The 11,307-nt window shown below is 39.0% G+C and overlaps 1 protein-coding gene across 1 annotated transcript in view; it reads left to right on the top strand.

Annotated features, from left to right (window-relative positions):
* The window catches only part of Snd1 (staphylococcal nuclease and tudor domain containing 1), a 445,827-nt gene that overhangs the window by 172,544 nt on the left and 261,976 nt on the right, over nucleotides 1-11,307 (top strand). Inside the window, exon 11 of the mRNA XM_010633440.1 lies at nucleotides 1,591-1,680. Coding sequence (XP_010631742.1) covers nucleotides 1,591-1,680 — 90 coding nt within the window. The remainder of the gene's footprint in view (nucleotides 1-1,590; nucleotides 1,681-11,307) is intronic.

Genomic DNA, 11,307 nt, shown 5'->3' with positions numbered 1-11,307 from the left:
TTCTCCTTCTCCTTCTTTCTTCCCTAAGTTGTTCGTTTCCAGTGTGTGGATTCTGCATCTTGGAGTGGCTGAATTATGTTGACACTCACCTCTCTGCCATCTTGATTCTCTGCCTGCTTTGATTAGCTGTGTCTGTACCCTGCTCTAGACATGTCCATTGTTGAGGATAGGAGACCCTGAAATGGGGGATATAAGGTTGTTAAGTACCCTGAGTCACAGGAAACAGGGCAATATAGATAAGCCATAACATCCAGCACATTGGAAGCCCCAGAAAAAGCTCAGGTTTTTGCTCATATTCTCTTATTTCTTATACACACTCACCCTCCCTCCACATTCCCCACAAAAGGCAAACATCTGGAGACTTCTTGTACCTGTCATTATGACTCAGTGTTGGTTTCCACTCTTTTATCGCCTTTATGTGCACTGTTGTCAGTTTGTATTAAGTCATTTTTAAAACATCATTATTTGAAAGTAACATTGCTTAGAGCAGTCATCTTTTTTGGGAAGAGTCTAGGGTCCATGAGATAATGTGTGTGTGCCTGCACATGTGCCTGTGTGTGTTGCTCCTTTCTCCTTCTCTTCTTGTTCTGTGTTCTCCATCTCTAATTTTCTTCCTAGTTTTTTTCTTGACCTGCACACTCCATTAAATCCCACTTTATCAGTGAAACATTTCTTGATTACTTCTTTCACTTCTCTGAACTCTTGGAGCTTTTATTCCTTAGTATATCTCACATAATTTAGCACTAATCAAAACTACTTTGTGTTGCTATTTTACATCTGTAGCATTTCTTCTATTACTTTGTTAAATTCCAAGATTTTGTGTCCAGGATATATACACATATTCATACAATGTTTTGTTTGTGCACAGGTGCACACATTGCAAGGGTCCTACTACTTTTTGAACATTTATATTAAAATTTATGATGGGCCGGGGATTTAGCCTTACTACTTTTTGAACATTTATATTAAAATTTATGATGGGCCAGGGATTTAGCTCAGAGGTTCGATGATCTGCCTTGCAAGTGCAAGGACCCGAGTTTGATCTCCAGTACCAAAAAAAAAAAAAAAAAAAAAAAAAATTTTTGTAGCTGTTTTCTTGTTGATGAACACTTATTTCTATCTTGTGTAACCACAAACATTCCATTGCTTATTTTTAAGCTTATTTTGTGCGAGTCTTTTTTTTTTTTTTTTTTTTTTTTTTTTTTTGGTAGCAGCAGTCAAATTAGGGACCTTGTGCTTGTGAGGCCAGTGGCAGCACCACCGAGCCAAATCTCCGGCCCATGTTTTATTTTTTTTGAGAAAGGATCTTGTGTAGTCCAGGCTGGCTTTGAACTTATGATCCTCTTGTCTCACCTTCCTGAATCTTGGGATTATAGGCATATAGTATCATACCTGGCAAGCTTGTCATGTGAAGAAAAAGACCCTACTCCTAATAAAGGATTTCAGATATTTATTAATCATTTATTAGGTGTCTAGCACTTAATGTTTGTGATAGTGGGAGATAGCCAATTTTATATCTGTTCCAATGTATTGAACTATTGACTTTGTTCTATTTTTCATTCCTGATGTTATATTTTATTTCGCTTTTAGGATAAGAACAAGAAACTACGTCCTCTGTATGACATTCCCTACATGTTTGAGGCCCGGGAATTTCTTCGAAAAAAGCTTATTGGGAAAAAGGTAAGTGATAACCAAAACATATTTGCAAGAAGTTGGGCTTAACCCAATTCTTTTTGGAGGTGATTATTTTAATCTTGGCCCTTTGTGGGCCCCTTAACAGCACATGACACTCTTCCCCCAAGTCAAGTAGGATTACTTTCATATGAGAGTGGCATGTCTCTGTGTCACGAAGTGGTACCCCTTGGGAAAAACTTAAAATTGGGGCCCTGACCACAGTTTGATTGCCAATGCTCTCAAGGCAAGTTTCAAGCTCAATTCCAGTTTCAATAATTGCATATTGCCCTGAGCTCCATTTACTTGGCTCTCTTGTTCTCTCCACCACCTCCATTAAAAGTCTGGGGCTGTGGGATTTGCTGGTGAGAGTTGCTGCTTTTTTATGTTTGCCTTACTTCTGAGGGATAGGTTGGCTATAGGAGAGGGAAAGTTTAGCTCCCCTGAAATAGTAGAGAAATACAGGTATGAAATGCACTACAGCATGAATGCTACATCTGCTTCTCTGGCTTGTAAAATTTCCTCTAGCCTTTCATGCAGGTGCTGTGGGAAACTTTAGAGGGGAAGGGGTATGTGGCTTTCTCATAGTTCCTGTGCAGATTTTTGTATAGTATTTGACTGTAGTCTAGTGTAATAGCTTGGCATCTCTGGGTTTCATTTTCTAGTATTCTTAGAGCATTATTATTTTTTTTTTTTTTTTGGTGTTTTTGAGACAGGGTTAGATAGAGCATACTGTTCTGCGAATATTATGGGTATTGTGAGCTCATTAAACATTCCTTTTTTTTTTCTAGCTTCCCCACTCTAAAAGTCCTGTGTACTTCTTTGTGACCTGAATGAATAAAGAAAATAAGAGTGGTTCCTTTGATAGCAAATGAGGGATATGTAAGGAAGGATTATAATTCATGTTTCCCATCCTTTGCTTCAATTGAGATTCAAGGAGAAATAATGTATTTTGGTTCAAACTTTATTGTAACTTTAGAAAGTTAAGGCCAGTCTTTTTTTTGGTGTGTCTTTATTTAAAACATTAAAGCTTTATTAGCCTTCCTTACCTAAACTATTGCTGTTGTGACAGATTTGATAAAGGTCTGGCTTTTGGGGGAGGGAATAAATATATATCTATATATATATATTGATTATATATATAATATCTATATCTATAGATATAGATATAGTTATAGTAGTTTTATTTACCGTATTCACTAAGGTGATAAATTATAGTGTGAGATTCTGAGGTTAGATATAAGATGAAACTGCTAATTTTCAGGTAGAAAAACCAAACTGGATTCTCTAAAATGAGTGTTAAATCTCCTCAATTTCCTTCAAAGAATAGGCTCATTTGTCATTGTATAAAACTTGTCAGTGCTGTATTCATTCATGAAGTGTAATGCGAATGATGGCTTGAAGTCTTTCAAATTCTAGATCTCCTGTTATCTGATGTAGTGTCTGTCTAACATCTCTGTTTCACTCAGTTGATATAATATCACTCATTTGCTGTCTCATTCCTTACCTGTGTGGACTTCTGAAGAAACCCATCCAGAGTCACATGGCAAGAGTGGCAGCATACACTGAATTCCTGTGCAGCCATTTGAGTACAGGTGTTGTGGCACCACCTGGATTCTTTGACAGTTGCCCTTCTGTGGTTCTTTCTCATCCCTGAAAACATAAATCACACCTTACTGCTGCCACTACTATATAGTCGTGGAAATTTAGCCCAAAATACTGCTCTCAAGGACAGTGTGCCAGGCCACTATAGTCCTCCATCATAGAGTAAAAGGACTGACCTCAAGTGTCAGGTAGGGTGTCTGTCCCTAAGAAGTTAGGCCCTTCTTAGTGGGAGAAATCTCCTTTATTGGTTCCGGTGCAACAGAGTTGATTGGATTCTGTTTATTGTATAAATGATGAATACTGTATCCCCACCTAGGGAGTCAGATGCAGCTCAGCTCTGCTGGGTTGGAACATTCCTGGTACAAACTGCTTTTCCTGACTCACCACCTGAAACCACTTGCCTGTCTTCTGGCCCCATCAATTGTGACAGTGAACATCCATGTGTTGCAGCGTCTGGGAGCATGCAGGGCAGTAGCTGCCTCAAGGGGGGTGGCTAGCACATCATTGCACATTTCCGCCAATTCCCTTCAGACCTCTGCAGCTGTACAGAATGGCACATGGTGATTAAGAGCCACTGTGAGGGAGCATGTGTGCCTGTGTGCACAGAAGCTGATTAGGGCATCCTGTCACAGCTTAAGGAAGATAGTGGGTTAAAATCATCTTCTGCCTAAACTTTCCCAGAGAGTCCATCATATGACAATTTTGAAAGATGTCTACAATGTAGAGCAATAAGAGTGAAGGTAACCTTGCTAAGGTGTTTGTTGGATTTAATAGCCTCCATCCCAGTGATGGAAATTCACATTAATTTACTTCAAGATTTATTTCTGGTTATGTGCCCATTTTAGTTACTTTTCTCTCATTGCTGAGACAAAATACCCAACACTCAAAGTTAAAGGGAGAAAGGTTTATTTGGCTTACAGTTCTAAGAGATTTCAGTACATAGTTGGATGACTCTAAGATATGCTAGAGGGGCATTGCTGAGAAGAAACAGTTCTCGGCAGACAGGTGGAAGCAAAGCAGCAAGGGAACTTAACAGCATCCTTCTGCCTTTTTTATCTTATTCAGACTATTTGGGGTGGGTAGCACTTACCCCCTTAATCCTAGTGCCCTTGGGCCTAGCCCCACCATGAATCAATTACACATTCTAGATTCAGCCACCTCTGAAAAAAGCATGAAGCTTTAGGGGAATATCTAAACACAAGCCGTAAGAGTACCATAATTAAAGTAAGCATATTGCTCTTGGGGACTTGGTTTTTCTATTCATGAACTGGAAGTATTATTTGTACTCCTTCTCATAGAGTTGTGTTATGAGATTCCATAATGATGATCTTTCAGGTTTGTCCAGATGCCAGGAAGGTGTGTGATTAGGAGTTGCTTAATGTTACAGTTTTGTTTTGTTTTGTTTTTAAATCGAGCCCAGCAAAATCCTTTTTCAGATTTATTCCTGGCTGTGAAATAAATCAGCATGTGACTGGCATCCTAACGGCAGTATTTTTCCATAGTTTTATTGACTTCACTGCCTTTTCAACCCATTGCACAGATTCAGCTGGCATCTGATTAGCGGTGGTATCAGGGCTTTTGCTTCCACAAAATGAACGTGCTGTCTTAAAGTGAGTGTGTGTTTTTGGAAGTGAGGGAGTAGTAGAACACATGCACATCCTCACGCTCCCCATCTCCTATTTACCATCTGCCATCCTTTCATGAAAATCTTGACTAAAGAATATTCATGGTAAATAACTTTCTTGCTGATTTCTTCTGATGTTCATGAAATGGAATCTGATAATTTCAACTTGGCTTTTAATTTCCCAGAATGGTATCCTAGGTGTGTAAACAGGGTGGTGAGATTGATGTCCTAGAACCAGGGTTACCTCCCTATTCTAATCAGAAGCAATTTCTTTCTGTGTATTCATGCATTTCTCTTTAATGTTTGGAGGTCAGCCTGTAGCAAGCAGGAGTTTGCACAGCCTTGTCATTTTACTTTCAGTAGAACAAGGTAATTAATAACATCTTCAAGGTAATGAATCTTGGTTGGGGGTTTCCCCCTGGTTATTTTACAGAGTATCTCAAGTCTCAAAAATACATGTAAAGCAGCATTTATAAGTGACATATGAATCATTCCTATAACTCCTGTCCCTTAATTGCAGTATTTCTATCACCATGGGAACCATTGTGATCCAAGTTGAAGCTTGCTTCAACAATTGAAGGGTCAAAGCTGGTGGAAGAGATGGAGTTGAGGATTTGCAGGAAGTCAAAGTACACTCAGGGCTGGCAGTGGAGGCTCGTTGTCAGCTGTCCTATCACCAAAGACCTCACCCCCAAAATATATGCCTGTTTCTTAATATATTTTTTACTATTTGTTTGAATAAGCAAATGTTAGGTAGGATTGGGGATTATTTGTAAATACTGGCTGCTTTTGTATCGTTTCCATGCCATTGAAATCTGTTTTGTGAACTTGTCTAGCTTTTTTTTTAGGCACTTAAAATGGGGCATTTTTCTTGATAAATGCAGACAGAGTTGTTTCTGTCCAGATTGCTTTAGACTGTTTTCTTTTAAAATCTTCCTTTTTCTAAGAGAGATAGTTATGGGGTGTCAGTCTTATAAATCCAGTGTGTCTAAAACTGATCTGATTTTGTGTCCGACATCTGGATCTCTTCCACTGTTCTGGTGCCTCCTTTTTCAATGTATTTATTTTTACTTTTATTTTATCTCTCTCTTTCTCCCTTCCCTTCCCCTCCTTCCCTCCCTCCCTCCTTCTTCCTTCTTATACTGGGAATTGGACCCAGAGCCTTCACACTGAGCATGAGGAGCCAGTGGCTGCCTGAATGTTTGCTCCACATTTCTTCTACCTTGTTTTGTATCTTATCTGGCCTGTACTTCTGTAGTCTTCTTACTACTTTTCCCACAGTCACTTTTCCCCATTCTACAAATAGGGGCTTTGCTGGTGCCCTTTACATTGTGTTCATTCTTTGTCTAATAACATTGGCTTCTGTTGCTCCTGGTGGCCCAAAAGATCCCAAAAGATAGAATGTGGTTCCTGCTTTCTCTTGAGAGAACCACATACCCTTCCCTGCCACTTTTCTGCCCTCCATTGTGTTTCTTCAATGCATTGTCCCCTCTCACCATAGGGTTTTCCTACTTGCAAATTTTTTCTAGTTTTAATTACCCTTTTATTTTCCTCATTTTTCTTCCCCTATATACGTTCTCTTTATCCTTCAGATCCAAGTTAAATGTGGCTTTCGGAAGAAGTTTTCCAGGATGTGCCCCCCCATATTTACCTTAAATATATTTTTCATAGCTTGGTGATGATACACGTGAGAGCTTATATATAAATAGCTATCTCTTTTCTTAGATTTATTTCACTGTGTCATTAATTTTGTGGTCCCCTGTAGTGCTCAATGAATTTTTATGGAATGAATTAACTTTAGGGGCACTGGGCTCATGGCTGTGGAGAAGGCTGTGCACTTGAATAAGAATACAGAGTGAGGCTGAAGTAGGTCTTAAGCGGATTTGCTATATCCGCAGAGAGTAAGGTGAGATTGTCTCTTTGTATCAGTAATTCCAAATCAGTCTGAAAATGGTTAATATTATGTGTAATGATCATCTGTTGTGGACTGTGTTTGCATCAGCTAGGTTGGCAATCTAACTTGTTTATGGCTTTTTCTTTACTGTATACAGTATTCTAAATGTCTAAGCACATTTAGTTGATGTGGCTCCTCTGTAATTTGGTGGCTACATTTGTGTAATTTTCATGCCATTCGGATTTGTTTTGTAAACTAAACTGACTACTTTTTGGTAAGGCACTTTTCATAATGACCTTTCTATCTTAAAAAGCAGTATGTCCACCAGTTATTGAGCTCTTGCTTCACAGTAGGAACCGAGTTCTAAGCATTGTTTTCACTTTCAATTTTCACCTATACTTTGCAAAATGTACACACTGGTCCCACTTTTTTTTTAACGGATAAACTGAGGCAATAGAAATTAATTGTAATTGCTATGCTAAATTTAAGACTATCTAGAAAGTTCTGCTTCCCTTTTGTTTATACTGACTCAGATGGCCATAGGTCATGAAACTTGTGGGATAATGTCAATTCCTGTGTATAACATGTACTTTACATGCTACAAGAAGCATCTGCCACCTTGTCCTAGTCTATAGCCTTCAGGAGGTGGCGATGGCTCCATATATCAGCCTTCTAAGTGCTTTCAGCTCTTTAGACATTATCTCATTAGTCTTTGAGATGTCCCTTTAAGGGGTGTTCATCAAATTGTTCTTCATAGGAGCAGTGTCAGATTCCATGGCCTTCTCCAAATTATACAGATACTGGGAGGTAAAAGGCAACAGAGCAAAGCCAATGGTAAAGTGTGATTTCTTTCTCTCCTCAATCTCTTGACCTAGATATGATTCCTGAAAGCGTCTAGAAGAAAGGAAGGACAGGTGTTGCTTTTTTCTTGGCCTAGAACTAGGAAGAAGCTGAGGAACACCATACAGGTACATGTTCCTCTGAACAAGGACAGAAGTCACATTCTTAGAAGGGGGCATTTTTCACTTAACTACTTGAGCTACTGAAAGTCAGTACACTTCCCAGGGGTAGACCCTTACCCATTTCCCCACTATTTTCCAAGGTTGACCCTTTCCTTAAAAACACACATAAGTGCTGTCGTTGTTACCCATTGGCCATGCTAAGTACAAATCTGGCAGTGTGGGAATTCTTAATTATCTCTGATGTACTTTAGTTTGGATGTTACAAACATTTCTTACATCATCTCCACATTTTTTGTTTCGTATTAATTTAAAAGTCCTTTACATTAATGATCAAAACAGATCCAAAGGTTGTGAATGCATTGTGATTTAAATTGACAGGTTTGTAGGAGGTTGCTTGTCCTTGCCTTTCAGTGCCAGCTGTTACCATCAGTGTGGCTGTAAATTTTAAACAAATGACTGAAGATATTCACCAAGCTAAGAGCTGTTTTGAATGACTTATAATTTCTGGCCATGCCTCTTTTTTCCTAGTGGGAGTTCTTCCACTTGATATGATAGGAGTGTGTCACTGTGTAGTAGCCACCAGAGCTTATTTTAAATGCCCATTAGTTTCAAGGATGATCCTAATCTTTACCCCTTGAGCCCTTAACTCCTTCATATGGTAACAGATGATTAATAGAAATGACTGTGGGGTTTCCTCAGAAGGTAGTTTCTTCCTGCTGCCAGCTAAATGCTCTTTATAATAATGATTTCTTGGTGGTTTTGGTTTTTTGGCTGAAAATTGTGCAAAGTCCTTCTGTGCTTTGGGGGCCATCGGGATGTAGAGTTGTGTACAGAGCTCTGTGGTAAAGTGTGTTATTTGTGTGATATATACTGTAATATCCTCTTCAGAATGCATCCTTACATCCTGAAGTGAAGAAGCTAGAATTTTCACCTGCATTCTTGGAAATTCCTTCTGTATGCTCACCTGTGGGAAATGACTTATTATCTAGCAGAATCCTTGAGATTCTCATATCCCTAAGTAATACTTTTATATTACTTTGCTTATTGTTAAAGACTTTCTTCTTTGGACTCCCCAGTTGCTCATAGTTTTCTGATGAAAGTTCTTATATTTGTAACATGATTTGTGGTCAGTCTTTCTTAAGCCGCCCACTCCTGATCTTTTCTTCTTGGTTTCTGAAATACCATCCTTGGAGCTGGAACTTTCCATGCTTATTCTCTGCAAACCAAGATTTTATTTTAGGGGATTTGTGCTGAATCAGCTCAGCTGTGTTTGGGGGTAGGGAGAGGACAGGCTTTTTTTCCCCCCACTTTAAAAATAACCCTTATGTGCCAGAAACCCTATAAAATGTGCAGAATTGCAAATCTTCCAGCTTCTCATACCTCCTGGTTTACAGAGAATAGATTCTTTTGAGCTTGAGCCCTTTGATAGTGTGCAGAATATCTTATGTTGAAGAAGACTATGAAGCAAGATTGGGTCCAGATGTGTGCATTTGAGAAGGAAAACCTGGTCCTTGATGTCTTTTCTCCATATTTTTTCTCAAGTAGTTTCATCTGCTTAAAGGAGTCTCTAGGATTAATATAGATAAATTCCCTAATGAGAAAAAGTTTGTTTTCTTCTATATTTGCAAAATAACCTATATCTGTCAGAAATTCTGAGTTTTATTGGAAAGGACCAACTTTCCAGGGTTTCTTTCATTGTGGCCTTTCATTTTATTATGCTTGTTAAAGTTAAACCAATCTTTCAGATTGCTTGACTTCTTTCCTAAAAGTGTGAATAATTTGTGCATGTGTGAAAAGTAGCATGTACAAGTCTAGGGTTGATTTTCTGTTGCCTTTTTAGCTTGGTAATGAAAGAGGATATTTTAAATCTACAACTTTATAAATAGAGAGCAAAGCAAGTAAAAAGGATCAAGTGACAAAATGTACTATATGTAATAGTCTCCCATAATGAATGTATTTATTATGAATTACAAACATCTACTAATAAAATTTGTTGTTGTTGTTTTGTGTTTTGTTTTTTGTTTTTTTGTTTTTTTGGTACCAGGGATTGAACTTGGGCCCTTGTGCTTTCCAGGCACAGGCAGTGGAACCACTGAGCCCAATTCCTGGCCCGACTAATCAAATTTTTTTAAAACATTAACTTCTTGTTCAATGTGTGTAAAGTCTCTGATGCTTTTTACTTTTATCTGAAACAATTATTTCAGTAATAACTAGCTGCCTTCTTTTGCTTTCACTTGTGCAGTTATCTTTTTCTGTTAATATCAGGTATCCCTAAAATGCAGCAGTTCTATCACGACATGTTGCTGGCTTCAGCAGTCCTTTCTGCTACCTTTATAATGGTATACATAGTGGGTCCAAATAATCGCCTCCACCAAAACCCCCATATCTGCTAATTTAAAATGAAACCTGATTAGAAATAGTCTTTGCAGATATAATTGTGTAAGTTAAAATGAAGTCATTCTAGATTAGTTTTATGTTTTCATGAAAAGAGATTAGGTCACAAGGGGAAGAGGGCTGTGTTGCAGTGGAAATGGAGATTGTAGTGGTTCAACCATAAGCCAAGGAATGGCAGCTACCGTCTAGAGCCGCAGAAGCTAGGGAGCCACAAGGAAGGATACTTCCATAGGTCCTCCAGAGCTGGCCCCCTGACTCTTGGCCAGATTTCTTGTTTCTGGGTATAAATTTTACTTCAGTAATGACCTTCTGGTGGTTAACTTGATTCAGCTGACTTGATTAATGATGTAACCCATTGATGCGTTCACAGCTGAACAGGCTGTTAAGAGGTGAGTCCTGGTTGGAGGAAATGACCTTGGGGATTATATCTGGTCCCTGGCCCCTTCCTCTCTGGTCCTTTTCCTCTCAAACTAATTTCTGCCATAAAGTGAGTAGCTTCTCTCTACCATTTCCTTCCACCATGATGTTTCTGCCTTGGAGCCGGCAGATCAGGGACTGAAACTGTGATCTAGCAAAATAAACATCCTCTTTTAGTTGTGAATGTCAGGCATTTTGTCCCAGCAGTAGGACAGCTGACCAATACAGACCTTTTTTGCCAAAGTAACCTGTGGTACAGGGTTTCCTAGTGTCAGTGGTCTCTCACTTCTGGTCCCCTGCCTATCTTTCTTGCTCCCTCCACCCCTACCCCTCCAGACCACCTGACGATTGGTATGGAGCAATGGAACATGTTTCTAGTTGTCAGTGGGCACACCCTCAGGCTGTTGTTGTCTTGTCTCCCTTCCTTGAAGGATGAGTGCTAATGTCTGCTTAAGAAGGCCAACTGGCCTCATGACTATCCTGGTCACAAGTCTTCCATCACTTCTGCTTTGATACTGGCAGTGTTTTGAAATACGCTGCCCCTTATGAGAAATCATTCCTGACAGTAGCTCTTGATGAACTGGGCTTATGCCATTTGAGGTTGCTGAACAGACCATTAGGAATAATTACCAGAGGCCTGTGTTCTAAAGCACATTCATGAATATTTTGGCTCCTTTATAGGAGCATTATGTGGAGCTATGTAGGATGTTTTTTTTTTTTTTTTTTTTTTTTTTTTTTTT

This window comes from Fukomys damarensis, unplaced genomic scaffold (assembly GCF_012274545.1).
Source record: "Fukomys damarensis isolate Sample0158 unplaced genomic scaffold, DMR_v1.0_HiC HiC_scaffold_4, whole genome shotgun sequence".
NCBI classification, from domain to species: domain Eukaryota; kingdom Metazoa; phylum Chordata; class Mammalia; order Rodentia; family Bathyergidae; genus Fukomys; species Fukomys damarensis.
This window is presented reverse-complemented; position numbering and strand designations above follow the sequence as displayed.